The sequence below is a fragment of the Nannospalax galili genome, unplaced genomic scaffold, assembly GCF_000622305.1.
Source record: "Nannospalax galili isolate Female #2095 unplaced genomic scaffold, S.galili_v1.0 scaffold1200, whole genome shotgun sequence".
NCBI classification, from domain to species: domain Eukaryota; kingdom Metazoa; phylum Chordata; class Mammalia; order Rodentia; family Spalacidae; genus Nannospalax; species Nannospalax galili.
In genome coordinates, this window is record NW_008347131.1 from 1,306,923 (window position 1) to 1,332,412 (window position 25,490).

General features: G+C 40.9%; 1 protein-coding gene across 1 annotated transcript in view; it reads right to left on the reverse strand.

Moving 5' to 3' along the window:
- The window catches only part of Nup160 (nucleoporin 160), a 71,007-nt gene that overhangs the window by 41,787 nt on the left and 3,730 nt on the right, over positions 1-25,490 (reverse strand). The window contains exons 3-13 of the mRNA XM_008843631.3: positions 21,509-21,719; positions 20,482-20,704; positions 18,731-18,809; positions 17,128-17,242; positions 16,169-16,327; positions 10,010-10,087; positions 9,544-9,641; positions 6,890-6,974; positions 4,059-4,127; positions 2,806-2,889; positions 2,334-2,504 (exon numbers count right to left, since the gene is read on the reverse strand). Coding sequence (XP_008841853.1) covers positions 2,334-2,504; positions 2,806-2,889; positions 4,059-4,127; positions 6,890-6,974; positions 9,544-9,641; positions 10,010-10,087; positions 16,169-16,327; positions 17,128-17,242; positions 18,731-18,809; positions 20,482-20,704; positions 21,509-21,719 — 1,372 coding nt within the window. The remainder of the gene's footprint in view (positions 1-2,333; positions 2,505-2,805; positions 2,890-4,058; positions 4,128-6,889; positions 6,975-9,543; positions 9,642-10,009; positions 10,088-16,168; positions 16,328-17,127; positions 17,243-18,730; positions 18,810-20,481; positions 20,705-21,508; positions 21,720-25,490) is intronic.

The window sequence follows — 25,490 nt, forward strand, 5'->3', positions numbered from 1 at the left end:
AGAGAGAGAGAGAGAGAAAGGATCCACCTGCCTTCACCTCCCCACCATGGGGATTATCAAAACTAGCATTTCTACGTGGATCCTGGGGTCTTCAGGCATGCAAGACAAATATTATTTATCAATTAAGGTTTCTCCCTAGTCCCTGAATCATGAATTTTAATCTAGCAAAAACGAGACATATTTGAGTTAAAAGATACTCTAAAAATAATGTAGTCTGGGGCCAGGGAGATGGCTCAGTGGGTGAAGATGCTTGCCACCAAGTCTGGCTACCTGAGTTTGATCCCTGAGATACACTGTAAAAGGAGAAAATGGATTCCTGCAGGTTGTCCTCTGACTTCCACTCACATGCCAGGGCATGCATTATGTCCCCCTAAATAAACTAAAAATGTAATTAAACAAACTAAACAAACAAAGGGTATAGTCTTCCAAAAATGTAAATGTCATAAAAGATAAAGAAAACTTGGAAGGCTGGAGAGATGGTTCAGTGGTTAAGAGCACTGGCAGCTCTTGCAAAGGACCCAGGTTCAGTTTTCAACATCCACATGACAGCTAACAACCACCCTTAACTCTAGTTCCAGGGAATTCAGCATCCTCTTCTGGCTTCCATGGGCCTCACATGCAGGTAAAACACTCATACACATGAAAACAAAACTAAAAAAAGAAAAAAATGTTAACATTTGAAAGTATGCTAAAGAAACACAACTAGGGCTGGTGAGGTGAGGTGGCTCAGTAGGTAAAACTGCTTGTGGTACAAGCATGACAACCTCAAGTTGATTCCTAGAACCAACAATGGAAGGAGGGAACTGACTCACAGAAGTTGTCTTCTGACCTCCATGTATATGCTATAGCATGTGTACACCTGCACCTTTACATACTATGTGTGCACGAGCACATTCCCACACCCATATCCATCCCCCACACCCCACAAACCACAGCTATATATACTTAAGATCTAAATATATTTAAGATTAGGTCCTGTATCAGGAAGAAAAATTGTACGCACTTCTGGCAAAATTTGAATAGACACTGTAATGTTATCATCAGTATCAAACTGCATGAGCTTTAAATTGTGCTGTGCTTATCTAAGAGAGCATTTGTGTTCTTGATGTAGTTAGTGGTTTGAGAGACCTGAGTGACTCCATCTTGGATAAAACCTCCATAGGACTGACCCAGGCCTGGGCCCTGTTCCAAGAAAACCACAATACTTGGAACGGATAGAGAACAACTCCCCCGCCAATGGTCAATTAACCGGGGACAGGAAAGTAATGTCTTTTCTGATTTCCTGAAGCCAGCAGTTTATGGTTTAGCACTGAGCTACAACCAATCAGATGCTTGCCAGGCTGAAGACCCCCTACTCCCCTACTTGCTGAACTTGCTGAAATAAACCTATAAAAACCTCTGTCTCCCAAAGCAAGGGGTCTCACTTCTGAGATCTGCTAGGTTGGTGACAGAGTGGGCCCAAGCTTGAGCTTGTAACAATAAAAGAACCCTTGTGTGTTTGCATCAGTCGGCTCCTTGGTGGTCTTTGGGGTCTTGTGAACTGGGCACAACAGGTTCAGGAAGAAAAAAATACAGAATATAGAAAAACAAACAGGGCTTGGGGATGTAGTTCAGTGGCACAGAGTGTGCCTGTCAGCATGGAACAGGGGCCTTGATTCAATCCCCAGCACTAAAATCAGTCCTCCACTAACCAATCAATCAACCACCCACTCACCCATTTAGACAGAAGTGAAGAAACGATGAATCTTGGTAAATGAATATAGAAATTCTTTGTATTATCATGACTATTATAGTTTATTTGGATTGTTGCTTTTTGGTTCTTCTTCAAGACAGGGTCTCACCATGTAGCCCTGGCTGGCCTAGAACTTGCTATATAGACCAGGCTGACTTAAATTCACAGAGATACACCTGCCTCTGTCTCCTGAGTGCTGGAATTAAAGGTGTGCCCCACCATGCTCATCTTGTTTGTTCGGTTTTTGAAGCAGGATGTCACTCTAGCACAAGCTGACCTGGAACTCACTCTGTAGCCCAGGATACCCTGGAACTTGTGATCCTCCTATCTCAGTCTACCAAATGCTGGATTATAGCCACCATGCCTGGCTCTTAGTGATACTTTTCTAACTTTACTTTAAATTTGAAATTACATCAATATAAGAGTAAAGAAATAAGATGAAAGTCTAAGAGTACAGCTAATAATGCAGACTACTAAGTACACATGAACTACAGCTTTTGAGAAACATTTATAAACACAAAGTCCTAAAATGACACCATCTGCCACAATAATGTTCTGAGGACCTACTGACTCAGAGTTCTGAATGCTCCAGTTCCCTTACTTTTTTCAGAAGGCACACCATGTTCGTGTGAGGATTCAGATGTAGAGCGAGAGGATGGGAGAGGGCTTCTTGATACTGGAGACAGCAGGCATAGAACTTGCACCAAAATTCCTGTTGTAAAGTTCGAAATTCATCCTGGGAGAATTCGTACTCTGTTACACTTCCTTGGAGCTGGCAAAAGAGACAAAAAGACAAAAATACAAAAATAAATAAAACACAACAAAGCCCTGAAGTTAGTATTATCTGGGATTTTTCTCTACAAAAAAATATATGATTTTACTAGCTATAGAAAAGGAGTATTTCTTATGCACTAAATTCAATATAATATACAAGAATCTATCAATTTCTCTAATGAAAAGGCTTAAACATTTGTACTTTCTACTATCAAGATCAAACGGTTCTGGCAACCCTCTAGTACTGATCTGTCCTCTATCAAGGCAGAAGATAGCATTCTTCTCTATCAACACCTCACCTCATTTTCAACTGCTAAAGTAATTTCTTTCTTTAGTTCATTCCATGAAAGTTCCAAATTCCTCTCAGTTCCTCGACAGAAAATCTAAAATGAAAAGAAATATTTTTGAATATTGTAAAATATCCAATCTGGCTGGATGTGCCTGCATCCGGAGGCAGAGGCAGGCAGATCTCTGAGTTCCAGGCCAGCCAGGCTACAATAGTGAGACCCTATCTCATAACACAACATCATAAGACAACACAACACAAAACAAACAAAAAGAATGTACCAATACTGAAGAAAAGTGCCTGGAAACTGTCACACCTGAGCAAAAATTAGGAAACTGAAATTGGTTGGGTGTGGAGGTACGTACCTGTAACCCCAGCACTTGGCTGGCTGAGGCACGAAGATAAAGAGTTCAAGGCCAACCTGGATCCTAAGCTAAACAGTGATACTGTTTTAGAAACCCAATCCCAACAAAAGGGGGAAGGAGAGGGAGAGGGAGAGAGAGAGAGAGAGAGAGAGAGAGAGAGAGAGAGAGAGAGAGAGAGAGAGAGAGACAGAAATTGTCGATATTTATTTTTAAATTTTATTTATTTTGTTTTTTTGGTGACAGGGTCTCACTATGTAGCCCTGGGTGGCCTAGAACTCACTACATAGATCAGGTTGGCTTCAAACTCACAGAGATTCATCTGCCTCTGCCTCCCAAGAGTTAGGATTAAATATGTCTATCACCATGCCCAGCCAAAAAAAAAAAAAAAAAAAAAAAAAAAATTCCCACTTTTTATAAAGTAGTAAGTAACTTTTAAGTCATGATTTTGAAACTGAAAGATGTTTTTCTAAGATGGTCTCACTCTGTAATACAGACAGGTTGCCTCTAACTCATGATCCTTCTGCTTCAGTCTCCTGAAATGTGGGATTATAGGTATGTTACCCCTATGCCTGGCTTGAAGCTAAAATATTTTGAGTCTTCTACACTCTGAATCTTGAACTTGGACACTCATTATACTTACAAAATGGTATAAACAGCATATAAGATAACTAAACAAAAACAACTTTAAATCTCCTTCAAATAAAAGATTGAATACAGCATAGGTTGGTTTCTTTTTACAACAGTGTAAGCAAAAATCTCTTTTAAACTCTGATTTGCTTCCCTAGCTTTGGGAAAGTGCCCCCTCCCACCCCATCAGTTAGAATGTACACAAAAGAGTAATTACTATACAATATAGTAATAAAATCAGGAAGTCTTAAGTAAACATTAGTTTCTTGCTTACCTGTAAAGCTTTAGATAAAGCTGCATTTATGAACTGTCCTGGTGTAAAAAGACTTCGCAAATACATCTCCTATTAGAATGTTAAAATAAAAGTTAGTATCATTCTGAAAAAATGAAATAGGGAAAAATCTGAAGGAAGCTGACCATATTAACACCAACGTCTGAATTACATGGGCATTCTGCCCTTCTACACTGGAGCAGTGACAAGCTATAGCACAGACACATGTTTTCACAGTGAGTGTGAGGACTGCAATGCTTCTGGGTCAAGCTGATACACCATTCTGAAAATGGCATGCATTCACACAGCACTCCCCCGAGTTCTAGCAAAAAGCAAGGCTGTCGGCTGCCCACCTCAATAGAAGGGTGGAATCTAGCTTATGAAGACAGGCACTGGTAGGAACAGTTAAAGAATACTGATTTCTATACCGCCTATAGAAGAACTCACTTTATGGCTTACATATCAAAGAAACTGATAATAGAGACTGCACATAAAAGAAAAATTGCAGAAAGCTATCACAAGTGGGAAAATAGAATGGAAAAATCCAATGTTGCCTCATTATTTTGACCAAGTCTCATGAGTCAGATTTGCTTGTAAGCATCAAATCTAATTCACCTTAATTCTAAGTTTTTTCTTCTTCTGAGCTTGGTGTTAAGGTTCAGACAGCCCTGCCACCTCACCAACAGGATCCCAAGGACTTCTCATGCTCCTGAGAAAAGGGAACCTAGCTGATAAGCACCTTGGTCTTTGAAGTCAAGAGAAGCAGACTTTTCTCCACTGTTTGGCCAACACAGCAGGCTTCCCCTTTCATCTCCAAAGAGGACAGGTTTTAACAGTCCTGCTCTCTCACTCCCACACTGCAACTTTAAAAAAAAAAAACAGTACATCTTCCCACCTTCTGCAGGAAGCAGAAGCCTCCCTTTTAAAAATCAAGACCCAGGCAGACATTTTCCCTGCCTGGAAGGGAATCTGTCCCATGTGTTCCTTTGCTAATAAACCCTATTTTGATGGAGTTTTAGCTGTGCCTCAGTGCCTCATCATCCATTCGCTCGTTCTCCGCCAACTTTTAACCTATCACTTGGTGGGTGATAAAATGAACAAAATGGAACAAAGGCTTTTAATGACTAGCATGTGACTTAGGCTTTCAGACAAAAGTAAGTAATGGTTAACTGCAGTAATCAACCACTACTAACACTTAGGGTTAGCACTTCGACAACATGCAATTTCAGATACTTAAAGGGAGGGTTTCCATTCCTGCAAACAGTCATTATTTCGGCCCCAGACCCATAATCATTAAGCAATAACAAACTAAACACTAAGGCATCAACAGCAAGCTTTTTCTTCTATTTATCCTGAGGATATATCCCTGAAAATGGGGAGATTGGCTTAATATGCTTTATTGCAATCCTTTTCAAATTATTTTCTTCACAGTATTTAATGATCGATCAGTATTTAATTTTTCCTTCCCTGTGGGCTGGGACTGAACTTGGGGTCTGGTGCACATGTTTTCCACCATTGAGCTACAGTACTCAAAATTTATCTTATTCCTAAGGAAATGTTCAAGCAGACGGAAATGCTAAATACTCTATTTGATCATTATGTATTGTATGTATCACAGACAGGTACAATTATTGTTTTAGTGAAAAAATTCTCAGTCAGTGAGATGGCTCAGCAACTAACAGTGGGTGAAGGCACTTGGTGCCTTCACCTGACCACCTGAGTTCCATTCCTGGGACCCACATGGTAGAAGGAGAGAAATGACTCCAGCAAGTTGTCTTCTGTCCTCCATGTGTACCATGGCAAGTGTCCACATGTATGTACACACACACACACACACACACACACACACACACACACCAGCGACTGAATATACAAGTAAATGGAAAAAAAAGTCTCCAAATTAAAAAGCAAAAATTGGGGCAGCAGTGATGGCTCAGTGGTTAAGAGCATTGGTTGCAGAAGACCTGGGTTTGAGTCCCAGCACCCACATGGCAGCTAACAACGGTCCACAACTCCAGTTCCATGGGAATCTGATACCCTCTTCTGACTTCTTTGGGTATTGCACAACACAGGTGCACTTACACACATGTAGTCAATACACTCATACACATAAAAATAAAACATTTTTAAAAAGCAAAAGTCATCTTATTTCTAGTTCAGGTGCACATACCAACATAACTAATATGGCAGGCACCCTGCAAGATCAGAATCTATTCCCTCTCATTTTTTGTTTTTGAGACAGGTCTCTCTTTGTGGCCACGGCTGTCCTGGAACTTGCTATGTAGACCTTCAACTCTTGGGAGATCTGCCTGTCTCTACCTCCCAAGTACTGGGAATAAAGGTGTGCACTACAATGCCCAGCTCCATCCCCCTCATTTTATTAACAAATCCCTTATTTTTTTTCCTCCCCAACCCATATTCAACTGACTTTAGCTCTGCAATAGCAGAGCACAGGCTAGACTGTGTCTCATGCCAGGCAGGAATACTCCATTGGTTCTAATGATAGTAAACACATAGGGAATTAACATGATTCAAGCCAGGCCAATGTGTCCCAAGCACACTGAACTGAGGTGCTGCTCTTCCTAAAGGATGGCCAAGTGTACAGAATGCAGACCTGGGAAGGAGAGACTGTCTGAGAAAGCAAGGAAGGAAGCAGAATAAGGAGCTCAAGCACCAACAGCACTGCACCACCCTATCTGAAACTAGGTTCTGCTGAGCATTTCAGGGGCACAAGCCAACGCGCTCTCCTTTGTATTCCAGTCAGCTCAAGTCACCAGAGAGCAAGAGCTCTAAGTGGCTCTTCTTGCAATGATGATAATGGTTAATCTACTTACTCTGGGGTCTTGGTCATCTCTGATGACAATTTCTTCCTCTGGCAGAGGCTGCATGAAAACTGGATTCCACTGACCTGCAACATTACTACAGGGAAAAAGTCCAAAAGTTTACCAGAAATGATACATGCAGTATCTGGGCAGGGAGAGCCTCATCACCAAACCTTGGCAAACAACTATTACATGATCGATTCTATCACTAGCAGAGTGTAAGGTTTTTTTTTTTTTTTTTTTTGTCTTTTTGAGACAGGGTCTCCTTGTAGCCCCAGCTGTCCTGGAACTCCCTATGTAGACCAGGCTGGCCTCGAACTCACAAAGATCTGCCTGCCTCTGCCTCCTAAGTGCTGGGATTAAAGGGGTGCATCACCATCAGAGTGTAGTTTTAATTGATGCACTTTTACTATCTCTGTGTGTGTATGCATGCTATATGTAAGTATGTGTATAAGTAAGTATGCTGTATGTGTATGCATGCTATATGTAAGCATGCTATATGTAAGTATGTGTATTTGTGTTCATGTGGAGGCCAGAGGTCAATGCCAGGTGTCTTTCTCAATTGCTCTCCACCTTAATCTTTAAATTATTTTTTAATTATTGTGTGTGTGAGCAGGTAAGCAGGAGCCATGGTATATATATATGGAGGTCAGAGGACCAACTTTGCAAGTTGGTTTTCTCCTTCTACTGTAGGTTCTGGGGCTCAAACTCAGGTTGTAACTTTTGCACAGCAAGCACTTTTATTTGCTAAGCCCTCTTGCCAGTACCTGATCTTATTTTTTAAGACAGGGTCTCTCACTGAACCTGGAGCTTACAATTTAGCTAGACTAAGCTATCCAGCAAGTTCCAGGGATCCTCCTGCCTCCACTTCCCCAGTTCTGGGATTAGTGTGTGATGCCACCCCTGGCTTTTTATGTGGTTCAAAATTTTTATGGGATTCAAATTCAAGTCATCATGCATACACAGCAAACACTACCAGTTGAGCCATCTCCTATCATCAGTGTTCTTAGTATCTTTTATTATTATTTTTTTCTTAGTAGCTCTTAACAGTCACCATCCTTAACTTAAAATGTGAAATATAAGTCTACAAATAGCTGATACTCATTCTGCATTTAATCTCTATGAGACACTATGGTAGGTGAAGGTCTAGATATTACTCATGTATGCCTTTGGATTTCACTGAAAGACATATTACATCTAATTTGTAGCTGTGGAAAGTGAACCTTAGGGAGCATCACAGCTACTAAGCTCCACAGCAGGACTGCAACCCTACTCCCATTCCAGAGCCCATGCTCTTTGGTTTGGTTAGACAGGATCTGACTCTGCATTCTAGGCTGGCTCCAATCTAACCATTCTCTTGCCTCAGCTCATAAATGCTGGGATTATAGGTGTGTGCCACCATGCCCAGCTCCAAGCCTGTACTTTTTGACTACTTTGTTCAAATGCTATCTGTAAAGAGTATACTAATATTTTTGAGGTTTGGTTTAGGGTCAGGACAGACCTTGTAATTCTATTCTAGAGTTTATAGTGTTGTGGATTCCATTAAGTTTAGTGGTTTTCAAGCTGTGTTCAAGGAAATCTTATAAAGGTGTTTCACATTTGATCTTAGCCAAAAAGCTGAGAAATGATATAAGGGCTTTCAGGGGTTATATAAGTGTTTGGTCCAAAAGTGTTTTTATAGATGTATTTGTAACCATTAAAAATTTTAAAGCTGCCTGGTGTGGCGGTGTATACCTTTAATCCCAGCACTCAGGAAACAGAAGCAAGCAGATTTCTGTGGGTTCCAGACCAGCCAGGGCTACACAGTGAAAACCCAGCCTCAAAAAAAGTTTTCTCTCCTCTATTTTTTGTTTTTGTTTTTTCAAGACAAGGTATCATACCCCAAGGTGGCCTTGAAGTGGTTATATAGCTGAAGATGACCTTGAATAACCAAGCCTGGTTAATGAGCTATTAGGAACTAAACCCAAGACTTCATGTATACCCTAGCACTCTACGGAGCCACACCCCAAGCCCAAAGTTTACTGTCTTAAAAAATTGTTTTCAGTTTTTTATTATTTATGTATGTTTGTGTGTATCTACATGTGTGAGTACCTACAAAGGCCACAAGAGGGTGTTAGATCCCCTGAAGTTGGAGTTATAGTCAGTTATGAACTGCCTGATGTGGGTGCTGAGAACTGAACTCTGGTCCTCTGCAAGAGCAGCAGATGCTCTTAACCACTGAGCCATCTCTTTGGCCTCCCCAAAGTTCATTTTCTAATGGAAAAAAAAAAGTTTCCAGTTTTAAAAGTTTTCAAAGAACCATACTTGTCCAGTCTACCTCTTATGATCAGTAAACTGAAACCTCTTTGGATTCTCCAATGTCTTTGGCAAGTTGTTGATATTAAAAACAGTAAATTTTCAGATTAGGATATTTTGAGTATATGCTCTCTCTCTTAAGAAAAATTTTATCGTAGCCCAAACTTAAGCATCCTTACTTTGTTCTAAAACCAAAAAGTAAGAAACATAACCTAATGCACACAAAAAGAGGTGGTACTTCAGAAAATAATACTGTAGGCAAATGGTGAGAATCCTTCAAAGAAAACTCTCGATATGGTTCTACAAAGAAAGCTCTCAGCACCTGACTCTGCTCAGGGGAAACTAGAATGACAAAGGTTAGTATTCCATACTGTTCAAAGTTGATGTATTTCACAATTGTTTGGTTCTCAGCATCATGCCACAGGGCCCAGATGTCCGTTGAGGTTAAGGCAAAGTCGATCAGTATCTCCTAGGAAGAAAAGGGAAAAAAATGAGAAAGGGACTTAAATTTGTATGGACAAGAGAGGAAATGCAAAACATGCACATTAACTTTGTAAAACCCAAATGAAATTGTTTCTCTACATCAAGAAGTATTCCATTTTAAGACTATAATCCCATAGCAACACGGTGGAATTAGCCAATACTTTTTTGGGCGGGACACGGTCTCATATTGCCATACTGCATGGTTTCATGTTGGTCTGGAACTTCCTCAGTTCAAGTGACCCTCCAGCCTCAGCTTCACAGTAGCTAAGATTCCAAGAGGATGCCATCTCACCAGGCTGCAGCCAACACTTTTTTATTGTGCCCATGTGATATGTACAGGATGGTTTGACCTACCTGAGAAGTGAACAGTGAAGAAATGTGATCTAAACTGTAGCGGTTATTCTCAGTGCTTACCAACTGGAAAATGCAGAACTGTAGAAACAGAAGTTCAAATAATCAACATGTAACTTTTCTAAGCAAGGGTTATTGGTAGTCAGACTTTTTTTTTTTGGTCTTTTTGAAGCAGGGTTTCCCTGCAGCCCCAGCTGGCCTGGAACTCACTATGGAGACCAGGCTGGCCTCAAACTCACAGAGATCCACCTGCCTCTGCCTCCCAAGTGCTGAGGCTAAAGGCGTGCGCCACCACGCCTGGCTGGTATTCAGACTCTTAATACATTGTAATAAATGAATATAACAAAGTTTAGCATCTTCACCATTTTCAAGTATACTGTTAGAATACACTGACATGATTATGCTATAATCTCTGGATCATTTTTCATCTTACAAAACTGTAACTTATTCCCATCAAACAACTCCCTCCATAACAGAAATCCCCATGTCTTTCCCTTGCAACCACCACTATTTCTGATTTTATGACTTTAGAAACCTCATATCAGTAGGTCATGTTTCTGTGACTAGTTTTCACTTAGCATAAATGTCCTCAAAGTTCATCCATATTGTAGTAAGACACAGAATTTCCTTCTTAAACTGGGTGTGGTGGTGCACGCCTTTAATCCCAGCACTCTGAAGGCAGAGGCAGGCAGATCTCTTTGAGTTCAAGGTCAGTCTGGTCTACATAGTGAGTTCTAGGCTAGCAGGGGTTACAGGGAGAACCTGTCTCAAAAAGACCAAAAAAAAAAAAAAATTCTTTTTAAATTTTATGTGCATGAATGTTTTACCTGCAAGTATGTATGTGCACCATGTGCATGTAGTGCCCATGGAGGTCAGAAGAGGGCACCAGAACCTCTGGACTTGGGAGTTATAGATCATTGTAAACCACCATGTGGCTGCTGAGAACTGAACCCAGGTCCTCTGTAAGGGCAGCCAGTGCTCTTAATGGCTGAGTCAACTCTTCCAGCACCACCACCCCCACTTTTTTTTTTTTGAGACAGTCTCAGTATGTAGTCTTGGCTGGCCTCAAACTCAGATTATCTGCCTGCCTCTGCTTCCTGTGTACTCAGATTCAAGGCACTAGCATCTTTTTCATTATTTAAAAAAAATTATTATTTTTATTTTATGTGTACAAGTGTTTTGTCTGCATGCATGTAAGCGTACCTGTGTCATACAATGGAAGTCAGAATGCATCAGATACCCTAGAATTAGAGCCAAAAATGGCTGACCGTTGTCATGTGGGTGCTGGGAAATGAACCTGGGTCCTGTGCAAGAACAGCTAGCACTCTCAATCACTAAGCCATCTCTTCACGCCCCCACACCTTTTTAAAAGCTAAGTAATATTCCATTTTATATAAATAGCACATTTTGCTTAGCCATTCATCCACTGAGGCACATTCTGCTCTTTGGCTATTGTGAATAATGCTACTGTGCATACTGCTGAACAAATATCTCTTTGAAGCTGCTTGCAATGCTTGTGGATATACACACACACACACAAGGTGAACTGATGGGTCATATAGTCATTCTGTGTTTAGCTGTTCTGTCCAACTGCCATACTGTTTTCCAAAATGGCTGTAATACTTCACATTCCCTACAGCAGACTGTAAGGTTTCAAGTTCTTTATATCTTCATCAATAATTGTTTTTTCCCCACAATAGCCACCCAAACAAAACTATTCACATTAAAAACAACAAAGGGGCTGGAGAGATGGCTTAGTGGTTAAGAACACTGGTTGTTCTTGCAGAAGGCCCTGGGTTCGAATCCTAGCACCCACATGCAGCTAACAACTGTCCGTAACTCCAGTCCCAGGGGATCCGACAGCCTCTTCTATCCACCTCAGGCATTGCACAACATGGGTGCACTTACCTACATGTAGGTAATACATGCATACACATAAAATAAAAATAATAAAATATTTAAAAACAACAAAAAACTATTCACATTAAAAAACTCATTGTATTAGCTCATTATATAAGAAAATTTCTTTTAAGTCTATGTTTTTACCAATGTGGCAGAATGTGAAATATACAGGTCAAAACTAGTCTATTCTAATCTTTATTAAAAATAAAATCTGGGGGCTAGAGAGATGCCCCAGTAGTTAAGAGCACTGGCTGCTCTTCCAGAGGACCTGGGTTCAGTTCACAGCACCCACATGGCAGCTAACATCCATCTTTAACTCCAGTTCCAGGGGGAGCCCAATGCCCTCTTCTGGCCTCTGTGGGCAGTGCATACATGTGATATACTTACATGCAGGCAAAATACTTATATACATAGAAAAGTTAAATTAAATTAAAAAGAATAAATAAAATCTGGGGACTGGGCATGGTGGTACATGTCTTTAATCACAGTACTTGGGAGGCACAGGCAGGCAGATCTCTATGAGTTTGAGGCCAGACTTGTCTACACAGTAAGACCTGTCTCAAAATAAACAAACAAATAAAATAAATAAATAAATGCAAGTAAAAATAAAATCTGGGGTTGGTAGCTCAGTTGGTGATTGCTAGCCTAGAATTCATGAAGCCCTGCATTTGATACTTAGCATCCCATAAAGTTGAATGTGGTAGTATACACCTGTAATCCAAATACTTTTGAGGTAGAGGCAGAAGGATCAGAAGTTTAAGATCATCTTTAACTATAAATAGAAGTCTGAGGCAAGCCTTGGTTACATGAGATCCTGTCAACCCCCAGACCCTCAAAAAAATTTTGGAAGGTGGTTCAGTAGTAGAGCATTTGTTTAAGACATGTGAGATGCTGGGTTTTGTCCTCATTGCATAAGAGTGCTCACTTGCATGCATATATACACTCACACACTTCCTACAAACAAAAAAATAATTCATGTGTAAGTATTTACATCTACCAAAAAGGGCTAAGAATGAAATTTAGCAGTAGAGCAGTTGCCTAATGTGTGCAAGGCTCTGGATTTGATCCCAGCACAGGAAAAGAAAAACAATAAGATCCCCCCAACAACAAAAACTATTCCCCGAACAAAAACTTTCAAATTAAAAAATGACATTTGAAGGCCAGGCATAATTCAGTGATAAGAGTAGTAGCCTTAAATGTACAAGGCCTTAGGTTCAATCCCTGACACTAGAGGAAAGACAAACAAAAACAAAAAACAAGGAAATTAAACCATAAGATAACTTGATTGGGACTGGAGAGATGACTCATCAGTTAAGAACAAGTACTGCTCTTACAGAGGGCTCTGGTTTGGTTTCCAGCACCCACATCAAGTAGCTTATTACTGCCTGTAACTCCAGCTCCAGGGGATCTGATAGATTCTCTGGACTCAGTGGGCACTTGCATCCACATGCATATACCCCCTATATACACAATGAAGCACTGACAGTACTGATCTGTGCCTTATACGCAATTATTCACAAGCAAGCTTTAAAAAAATTCACACTGATTGATTCACTGATTGTGTGTATGCGTGTATGTGGGTATGCCTGTGGAGAACAACTTTCAGAAGTTGGTTTGCTCTTTCTACCATGTAGGTTCTGGTGATGGAATTCAGGTTGTCAGGCTGCTGCAAGTGTCTTTGCCTGCTGAGCCATCTCGCTACCCCCACTATCACATTTCTTAAAAAAAAAATCTTTTTAGGCAGAGGAAATCAGGGACTGAAGGGATTAGAGCACTGGTTGCTCTTGCAGAGGATTCAGGTTCAGTTCTCAATATCCACACGACAGCTAACAAGCATCCCATAACTAGTTTCAAGGGATCTGATGCCTTCTTCTAGCCTCCATGAGCACTGCATGACATGGGTGCACTTACATACATGCAGGCAATACGCTCATACACATAACTGATAAAATTTTTTTAAAAAAAGAATCAGGGAGGCTGGCGATGGCTCATTGGTTAAAAGTATATACTACTCTTCTAGAGGATCCAAGTTTGATTCTCAGCACCATGTCAGGCAGCTCACTACCACCTATAACTCCAGTTCCCAAGGACCCAATGCCTTTGGTCTCCCCAGTGCTGTGCTCACATGCACATACCCACACGCAAATACCCACACATACATAGGATTAAAAACAAAAATAAAGCCGGGTGTGGTGGCGCATGCCTTTAATCCCAGCACTTGGGAAGCAGAGACAGGCAGATCTCTGTGAGTTCAAGGCCAGCCTGGTCTATACAGTGAGTTCCAGGACAGCTGGGGCTACAGCTACAGGGAGACCCTGTCTCAAAAAGACTAAAAAATAAATAAACAAAAATAAAAAAATAAAAAGGAAGAAAGAGCAAATTAGAATTTTTTATTTCCCTGAGTAATGGGGATTAGAACCTAGGGCTTCATGCATGACAGGCAAGGACTCTACCCCTAGCTATATCCCCAGTCCCATAAGTAAGCTTTGAGGGAAGAAATAAACACTGAAACTGCCTTCTGAGGAAAAAAATAGATGTATGAAATATGAAAGATATATCTATAGGAGGCTGGAGAGATGGCTTAGCAGTTGAGAGCACTTGCTGCTCAATCATGGGGAGTAGAGCTCAGATCCCAGTACCCACATCAGACAGCTCACAGATGCATTTAACTTCGAGGGATCTGACACCCTCCTCTGGCCTCCGTGGCACTCCCATACATGTGTACATACACTCACACAAACACACACACATAAATTAAAAAATAAAAAAAATAAACCTTTTTTTTAAAAAAAGGTATTTGGGGGCTGGAGAGATGGCTCAGCAGTTAAGAACACTGTTCTTGCAGAAGACCTGGGTTCGAATCCAAGCAACCATATGGCAGCTAACAACTGTCCGTAACACCAGTTCCAGGGGATCCAGCAGTCTCTTCTGACCTCCGCGGGCATTGCATGACACAGGTGCACTTACCTACATGCAGGTAATACATGCATACACATAAAATTAAAATAATAAAATATTTTTTTAAAAAAAGGTATTTGTAGGGGCTATATGAAGGTATAGTTTAGTGGTAGAACACATGCTCAACGTGTACCCCAAATCAAATCTAAATGTTTCTTGAAAAATTTTTTTCCGCCATCTCTGTCATTCCATTTGTGCAAACTAACTAGCAAAGCAAAACATTTCTTATTGTAGACTCCAGCCAAAGCAACAAAAAAAACAAAGAAAATGCTGGTTGAGTGCAGAGATTCTCAAATGATTTGTGGGAAAGGATCAGTCTGTTTATTTTAGCTTCTTATTTTTTTTTTTGTTTTGAGACATGGTCTCATGATATAGCTCTGGCTGGCTTCAAACTCATGACAATCCTCTTGCTTTAGCCTCCTGAGTGTTGGAATTTATGTATGCATCATAACACTAGGCTTATCTCATTTTTATCATATTTTACTTATTTTGTATGTATATATGTGTGGGTACCTGTGTGGAGGTCAGAGGACAACTTGTGGGAATCAGTCCTCTACTTCTACCATGCAGCTTCCAGGGATCTACTTCGGGTTGTAAGGCTTGGTGGCAAGTGCCTTTACCTACTGATCCACTTTACCAGCCTTGGTACGAGAATTTCCACTGGGGGGAATAGAGGTATTAGGGTATCAAGGGTATCCACATGGGGGAAGGGGGTAACCCAAGGGACTATCAGAGCCCAAAAGGAATCATGGGGACTTCCAGGTAGGGCAGCAACCTAGTGTGGGGAATTGGAGCTCTAATACTGTCTCTCACTGGTAGTATTAAATAGGTAACACACACATACCAGGACTAGAGTAAGCCTGGTCCAAGTGTTGCTATCACTAGTATATGCACATACAATTAGAATAACCAACAAATAACTTATTTACTTAATTACAGTACTGTATTGTATCTTGCATACTTTACTATACATAATACCAGGATCTGGCTGATATCATTTCTGAATATTAATTTCCCCACAACCATTTACTAACACACCTATATTCCTTTTCAATAACTCCACTTTTCCACCTAGATTTTCAGATTTTTGTGTTTAGTCTAGTTAACTTTTCCTTTCACACTTTCTCAAACTCCCAATTAATCCTTAGTATCCCTTCAAGATTTTCTAATTCACATATCAGCACAAAACCCAACCACCCCTGAACAACTTAGCATTCGAGACAAATCTTAAATGGACTCAAAGGGCCTATTGATACTTCCTCCACACAGAACAATTTGATACATGCCTTACTTGTTTCCTACCTGTCCTCGTTTTGGAGCATGCATATATATTCCTAGATAGAGTCCCATAGAAGGGGAATATGCAAGTCGTAATTTATGTCCAGTGCCTGCAGTGAGCCGCAGGTCTTTGTTCACAGGAACATACTCCAGCATGTCAGCCACCATTAGGCACATTTGGTCCTACACAAGAGAAGAGTCAACAGGGGATTATATTGTAGGAACATTTTGGCTAGAAACATATCATGTAGCTTTTTAAAAAGGAATTTTGAAGTGTCAAGATAAATTGTAGTTCTCCAACCTTCAAGGTAAAAATGTGGCTCTCCAATCTGATAAAACCACCAGCTTTTTTGGGGGGTGGATCTTAACAATGATTCTATCAACATGAGTTTTAAGAAAATATTTATTGCTGGGCGTGGTAGTGCATGCCTTTAATCCCAGCACATGGGAGGCAGAGGCAGATCTGTGAGTTCGAGGTCAGCCTGGTCTACCTAGTGAGTTCCAGGACAGCTGTGGCTAAAGGGAGACCCTGTCTCCAAAAAAGAGAAAAAAAACAAAACAAAAAAAGGAACATTGTTGGGCCAGGTATGGTGGTACACGCCCAGCACCTTTAATCAAAGGCAGAGGTAGGTCGATCTCTGTGGGCTAGCCTGGTCTACACAGTAAGTTCCAGGCCAGCTAGGACTAAAGGGAGATCCTGTCTCAAAAGACCAAAACAAAAACAAAGAAATCAACTCAACAGTTTTGCCTGTTGGTGAAGGATATCTCATGCCAGCTATCCTTTAGACTTCCTTGTAGGGCTCCTAATTCTCAAAAAGATAAAAGGGAGATGCACAGAAAATGACATGAACTGCAGTCAGAATCAGGAAGTGCTCATTATCCCCTAATTATCTTGCTATCTTCAAGGGAGGAGCAGGACGCTAACTGGCTCTACTTTTCCTACTCTTGCTCTCACTCAGGCCAACCATAATGTTAATACTCACTTTGTAAGACCACATTCGTAGTTTATGATCCTGGCACAGGGCAAAGATGAAGGCATCATGTTCGACACAATGAACAGCAAGACTGAGGGCCCGATCTGAAGGCCCTTGGTCACCCCTAAAACACACAGCAAGTTTCAGAATTTCACTATTACAAATAACTTGATTACTAGAATTTGCAACTCAAGAGGTAAAAATTGAACTATAAATGTACACTCAGGAGAAAAAAGAGCTTACATCTGGTCTAAGAGAACTATGTCTCTGTAGTTTATATTGAAAAGACTACATGACAGCAGAAAACTGATTCCTTTTATACTGTTTTAATCTAACAAAAATGTCCTACCTTAATTTTTCCTACTTTAATAATCCTTTTCCTATTAGATTTCTTTTTTTTAAATTTACTTATTTTTATTTTATGTGTATGAGTGTATTGTCTACATGTAGGTAGGTACACCTGTGCCATGCAATGCCTGACGCGGTCAGAAGAGGGTGTCGGATTCCCTGGAGTTATAGACAGGTGTTAGCCACCATGTGGGTGCTGGGAATTGAACTGGTATCCTCTGAAAGAACAGCCAGTGTTCTTAACTGTTGAGCCATGTTTTGCTTGCAGTATGTTTTTTTTTTTTTTTTTTTTTTTTTTTTTTGTATTTTTGAGACAGGGTGTCTGTAGTCCCAGTTGGTCTGAACTTGCTATGTAGACCACGCTAGCCTCGAGCTCAGAGATCTGCCTGCCACCTGTCTCTGCCTTCCAAGTGCTGGGATTAAAGCATGTGCTACCACGCCTGGCCTCTGCTTGCAGTTGTTATCAAGTATGTGTAATGCCTGTGGAGGCCAAAGGGGGCATTGGATCCCTTAGAACTGGAATTATGGACAGTTATTAGCTACCTTATGGGTATTGGGAACTGAACCCAGGTCCTCTGCATAAGTGCTCTTAACTGCTGAGTCATTTCTCCAGCCCTTTTATTACATCTTTTTTTTTTTTTTTTTTGGTCTTGAGACAGGGTCTTCCTGTAGCCCCAGCTGGCCTGGAACTCACTATGTAGACCAGGCTGGCCTTGAACTCAGAGATCTGCCTGCCTCTGCCTCCCAAGTGCTGAGATTAATGGTGTGCGCCACCACGCCCAGCTCTTATTACATCTTTTTAAAAAAATTAGTTATTATAGGTGTGTGTGTGTGTGTGTGTGTACGCATGCCAGAGCACATATGGCGGTCAGAGGACAATGCAGTTGTCAGTTCTCTCCCTCCACCATGTGGAACCTGGGATCAAACTCAGGACATCAGGCTTAGTGGCATGCACCTTTACCCTGAGCCATCTCTTGTGCCCTACTTTAGTAGTCTTACACAAAATTGGAATTGGTTAAGTCAGGGCACCAGCACTGAACTAGATAAGACACTGTGAAAATATATGAAGTATGCTGTCAAAGAGGCATAATATAAATACAGCAGACTCTGGAGTGCTGATTTCCTCAAGCAGGATGTTCTACTATACAGACCTTCTATTCAGTGCAATGTATGCTGTGCAGTACGACTGGACGAGTAACAGAACTGACCAGAGCCAAAAGACTATCTCCTTGGCCTTTTGATTTTTCTGCAAGACATCACTCACCTTATAGCTGTTGGCATCCAGCCTATGAGCAATCGCTGCATCACTGAACTCTGTTTCAGTTCCACAATGGATGCTGTCCCTGCAACAATATTCAAGGCATGTCTGAATCTTATGTAGAGAAACCCAAGGGCAAGAATGATATGACCAGGCCGGGCGTGGTGGCGCACGCCTGTAGTCCCAGCACTTGGGAAGCAGAGGCAGGCGGATCTCTGTGAGTTCAAGGCCAGCCTGGTCTACACAGTGAGCTCCGGGACAGCTTGGGGCTATAGGGAGACCCTGCTTCAAAAAGAAAAAGAAAAAAAGATATAACCAAGAGTAAAGTCTTTGTAACAGGTGACAGGCTCCTACATTTCTGTACTCACAAGTTTTTAAAATGTACCCTTTCGCTGGGTGTGGTGGTGTACGCCTTTAACCCCAGCACTCAGGAGGCAGAATCAGGAGGATCTCTGTGAGTTCAAGGCCTGCCTGGTCTACACAGTGAGTTCCAGGACAGCTGGGGCTACAGGGAAACCCTGTTTCGAAAAGACAAAAAAAAAGAAAAATGTACCCTTTCTACATATATTACTCCTCTAATACTTTGAATTAGTACTGGGTCAATAAAAATAGCATTTTTATATTCCTAGAAGAAATGTCTTACCATGTATAGACAACAAACTATACTGCCACTCAAATCATTTCATTTTTTTTAAGATTGGGGGGGTGTTTTTATTTTTATCGTGCGTGTGTGCATGTGTGTATATAAAAACACCAAAATGTGTTTATTGGGATGGTTTCTCACTTATCAGGATACTTTTAGTGCTGCTTCCTCCTGAAGAACACTCTTTAAGTGTTGCTTTTCCGCCTTTAGGCTGACAGAGGACAGTGGAGCAGCTAACATATAAGACTGTGCATGGCTAAAGACTGATTTTATAGCATCCTAGGCATTTCACATCCATGAAGCAGGAATTGGGGCTCTGCACCAGGCACTTCGTCTTGTGTTTCCTCTTCTGGAGAGGAAGGAAGAGATTCTCTGCGAGAGGCATGAGAGGTATGACTCATAGGGAGGTCATCACCATCAGAAAGGCAATTTTTATCATTCTTTCTAAAACAATCACTGGGTACCTTTCATGTGGCAGGTAGCTCTGATATTGGAGAGTCATCAGTAAACAAACTACTGCCCTCATGGAACTTAACATTCTATTGGTGGGGGATGAGATTAAGCAGAGTTAAAGAGTGAAAAAGATAAGAACAGAACTTGAAAATTGAGTGCTGCTGCTGTGCATCGATGGAGGGACGCCTGAATTTTCAAAAGGAGGTCAAGGAAGGCCTCACATGAGAGACAAAGTTAAAGGCAGCAGTGGGGCACTTACTGTGAGCCAACTTAAGACTCTGGGTTTATTCAGAGTAAGATGAACAACTTCATGGGTAGCTTTGCGCACTACAACGACATGACCCAACTGATGTTTTTGGGGAAGGGGTATACTTTTTTTTTGAGACAGGGTCTCCCTCTAGCCTCAGCTGTTTAGGCACAATAGTACTGTCTGACTTATAATAGGTATTTTTTACCTTTCTGTTTTCCCATATCCCAGCATGTATTCTAGTTCCTTATCCACTGAGTTTTAAAAGCAAAGCATCAGGGACTAAGCAAGCAATAATGAACGCAGGAGCACACTGAAGCAATCCCCACACTGATGATAGGACAGAACATCTAGGATGCTTTAATGTCAACACTAGTGATTAAAGATGAATTCCTGCTCCATTCTCATTCTTACCAGGTATGTCATAAGGAGGTAGTTTAAGAACAAAGATGCCCCCAGCAGCAGATGGCAGAGCAAACAGAGCTTCCCCATCACTGCTCAGCCAAGCTGCAGAGGTGGTAGAATTCGGGGACAGTCCAGGTACTGCTGGAATTAACTGATAGTTGCTAGGATCTCTGAAATCAACTTTCCCAATGTCAGTGAATACTGACTGCATCTGACTTTCAGTTACCAGCTCCTGTACAGTAATGAAACAGAAAAATGTGTTACCAAAACAACCTAAATTTTGTTTAGTTTCAATTACTAAAAAAGCTTATAAAGTAACTGTTAAGCTTAATATGAAAGCTTCCTTTCCCCTGACCAGTCAGTGTCAATATGTAGTTGAAGCTGACCCTGAACTTGCGATGGCTGCTATGAAACTTGAAATCCTCCATGCCTCCATCTCTATGGTGCTAGGATTACAAAAGTGCAGTTGTGCCTAAAGAAAATTGTCCTTTTTAAAGAAAGAAAGCCATTCTATCAACTTAAAATGTCTGATCTTTTTGTTTTTTGAGACAGGGTCTATGTAGCCCTGGCTGCCCTGAACATGCTATGTAGACCAGGCTGACCTTGAATACAGATTCACCTGCCTCTCTGCCTCCAGAATGCTGGGATTAAAGGACTATGCCACCACACTTGGCTATGCCTAATCCTGTTGTTACTGTTTGAGACAGCCCAGGTTGTCCTCGACTTTCTGTATAGGCAAGGATGACCTAGAACTTCTGACCCTCCTGCCTTCACTTCCCAGGTGCTGGGATTATGGATATATGCCACCATGCCTGGTTTAAATGGTGCTGAGGATGAAAGCCAGGACTTTGTGCATGTTAGGCAAGCACTTGACCAAGCAAGTGAGCATCTCCAATAGTAACTATCAACATATGCTTGGTAAGGGCTAATAAAGAATCCAAATTTCCTTAAATTCCAAAGAATACCGTTCCAATCCCAAAAGTGTGATAGCTAGAGTAGTAATGGAAGCAGAAGATATGGCATGTAAACAACTTACACTCTTGTATATCCGGGAAGGGTGTGGTAAAATTAACCTGTGCACTGTTTGATTGGTTACTATCAAGATTATCACATGATTCTGAGTTTCAGAGACATGAACCCCTCCGGGTAAGATGCTGCAATTTTGGAATTTCAGGCGAACTGCATTATTCAACAGATTTATGTCCAGTGATTCCTCTACCAGTTCCAATATATCCCCAAAAGTTTTCCTGTTAAAAAAAAGAAGAGGTATCTGTTTTTAAAATTTTTTCTTTCTCAATGGCTGCTGCAATGAAATGAGAATAGTGTCTAGGTGAACGCTCCAATGTCAAGTTTGGATAACCAATTTGGTCCACTTCTACATTCTAGATCACATTATGTAGTCTTAGAAAAGATAGCATAATTCAGATCTCATTATGGTTCTGTTAAATGCCATTTCCAATTTTCATTTACTTAGGAAAAACTCTACTACATGAAAATTAACACCCACCCCATCATTTGTAGAATGAGGTATCCATGTACACTAAAGCATCAAACCAAACTGCCCCTAACAAACAAGGGCATTTCCCCTTTCTAGCACCTATAAAACAATTAAGTTTTATGATTTTTGCCCTGTGTGAAGGGTTGGTATTTACCAAAAAAAAAAAAAAAAATTTTTTTTTTTCTTTTTCAGACAAGGGTCTCACTATGCAGCCCTGACTAACCTGGAAATCGTTATGTAGATTACTCTGGTCTTGAACTCAGAGATCTGCCTGCCTCCACCTCCCTAGCTAAAGGAAGAATTAAAGATATGTGCCGCCAAACCTGGCCCTAAAATATTTTTAAAATATAAAATTAACTTCATGCTGATCAAGGTTAGTCTCTCTACTGTTAAGCTATCTTAACCTCCTATCACTTTTCAAAAGGAGCTTATGAATAAATGGCAGTAAGTTCTGTGAGTGTAGAGGCATCTGCTATGTACATCTGAGTAGCCCTAGACCTGGTAAAATGTCTGAATCAGAGCTAGCAACTTTGTCCTTAGAGACCTTAGCAGTACCAGATGATACTTAAGTGATTGTCAAAGAAAGTTTCTGCTTGACATCTTGCTGTGGTTATATCAACCTCACAACAATGAAATAGGCTCTTTTTTTCTACAAAAATCAAGGTTAAAATTTTAATTAAAAAATAATCAACTAGCTTATCTGAACTTTTAGCTCCTGGTTTATCTCCTCTTCTCCTGAAATGTACTCTTCTCTTTTATTAAAATTGCTCTGGCCACAAGGTCTTTCTGAGCTTCACCATCTCAAATTCACTTCATTTCCTTTGTCTAATGTAAGTGTCTTCTTTTCTTAAAATGGTTCTCTATAGTTTTATTCCTTCCTTGTTAATGACTGTTTTCTTTGAGGAACAGGAGAAAAGTTTCCCATCACGACTCCTTCTACTGAAAACTCAGCCCTTGCTTCTGGGACTGTCATCTTTGGTAAATTGCAGTGCTGCTTTTGATTCAGCTGACTGCTTCACTTTATCCACAGCAGAGAAAGAAAAGAAAAAGAACCACACAAAAACCATGTTATGAATGAATCCAGAGTAATTCCATTTTCCATTCACAGAGTAGAAGTTTTAAAATTTACTGTGCTGGCTAGGTTTCATCAACTTAAACTAGAGTTTAAGTTGAGGAATTTCCTCCACCAGATGGGCCTGTTCCTTATCTGTGAGGCATTTTCTTAATTGCTAATTGATGTAGGATAGGTGGTGTCATGCCTGGGCAGGTGGCCTGGGCTGTACAACAAAGTAGCTGAGTGACTCAGTAGGAGCAAACTGGATGGAAGCAGCTTGCTTTTATGGTCTGTTTGGGTTCAGGCCCTGATTTCACTCAACGAAAGGCTGCAATCTGGAAGCTGAACTAAACCCTTTCCTCCCCAAGTTTCTTTTGGTCAGTGTTTTATCACAGCAACAGAGAAGCAAACTAGAACATCTATTGATCCTTGTTGAGAGAGATAAAACCCAGTGGGAAATTTGCTATGTAGACCAGGCTAGCCTCTGCCTCCTGAGCACTGGGATTAAAGGCATGCATCACCAGTTCTCAACCTCACAGAGATCTGCCTGAAATTTTTTTCTCCTCTATTAATCACATGCATCTCAACTACATCTACTAGGTGGAATAATCCACCAATTGCTGATGACTATAATAGTTAAATTCACATATAGATTTACTATTGTAGACTTCACAGTCTTACAGCTACCAGGAGCCTGCTTTCCTTATAGCAATATTCCTTTAAAGAGCTGTTTTGTGCCCACTTCACTCACGCCTGCCCTTTATTAGAGTACTTTATTAATTAACAAAACTTTTTTATGATTTTTTTTTTTTAAGCCAGGTGTGGGGCATGCCTTTATTCCCAGAACTTGAGACAAGCAAATCTCTATGAGATTGAGGCCAGCCTGGTGGACATAGTGAGTTCTAGGCCAACTGGGGCTATAGGGAAACTCTGTCTCAAAATAAGATTATTTTTTTAAGTTATGTAGATATACGTGTCTGTGTATATGCACATGCGTGTGTTGCTGGTAGAGTCCAAAAGAAGATGTTTGATCCCCTAGAGTGCAGTTATAGGTGGTTGTGAGCTGCTAGACATGGGTGCCTGGGATTGGCCTCAGGCCCCCTGCAAGAGCAGCAGACACTTTTTTAACCACTGAGCCATCTCTCCAGCTCCTGAAGCAGTTCTTGACAAGGTCACTAGTAATCTGCACAATGCACAAGTCAATCTTCATTTCTCATCTTGTCTGACTTACATGCAACATCTTTTTCAGTCCCCTCCTTACAATTCTTCCCTTAGCTTCTGGGATAAGTCTTTTCATTTATCTTCACTTCAGCAGCTCCACCTTCATGACCTTCCTAACTGTGGGAGTGTTGCAGGGCTCAGTCTTCAGGCCTTTCCTCCACCTTTCTCATTGGTGTAGGAGAGTGGGCTGGGGGTGGGGTGTGCAGAGATGTGCTCCTGCCCTATCTAAGTACATTTAGCAGTACTTTGAGAAATTATTGGTTACAACTGGGGTGGTGGGATGGAAGTGGTTAGAGGTGCTATTGGTTTGTAATAGACAAAAGACGAGGGGATGCTGTTCAATACTCTATACTGTACAGGTCAAGTGCCACACAAAGTCTTATCTGGCCCAAAATGTCACTAGTATGAGGCTGCAAAACCCTAATTTACTCATTCTCTAGGTGAGCTTATTCACTGTTGTCTAATGCGACAATCACACATCTGTATCTTTAAATGAAAACCCTTCACAGAACTCCAGATCATTACCTCAACATTTTCCCTTAGGTATCTCCTGGTCATCTCAAATAAACCTGTCCTGGCAGAATTCCTAGACCCACCAAAGCAGGGATGGAGATCAAAACAGTATTTGCTTCATTGCACCTATACTTTTTCAAGTCAAAACTTCCAGGTGCTCTAACCAAAAATTGGGGGGTATATCCTCTATAATAGTGAATTCTAATAATTCACCTTGAGTACACATCCATAATTAGAACATTGCTCACTGCAATGTTGCACCACCACCACCAAATTAGTCTGAGTGACCATTACCTTTGTCTTTCTTGTGTCTTGTGTCTTTCCCTTTTCTTAAACTTTATTCTGAGCAAAGACACATCAATTCCTTAAAAACACAAATTATACCATGGTATTCCTCCACTCAGAACACTCCAGGGGCTTCCTTTCATCAGAACAAGTTTTAAATAACCAATGAAGCCTTAATCAGGCCCTTGGCTACCTTTCTTTTTATCCTTTGTTCACTCACCTACAGATTCTGGGTCTCTGATCATCCTCTGAACATATGAGCTTGTCTCAGGGGCCTTTGCACTTTTGTTCCTTTTCTTTGAAGGCCCTATCTGAATGTTCATTTGCTCCCAGCACAAATGCTATCTTCTAGCTGTCTCCTGTTTGACCATCAGATATGAAATACTAACACTTAAATGTGTTTCCTTCCTTCCTTCCTTCCTTCCTTCCTTCCTTCCTTCCTTCCTT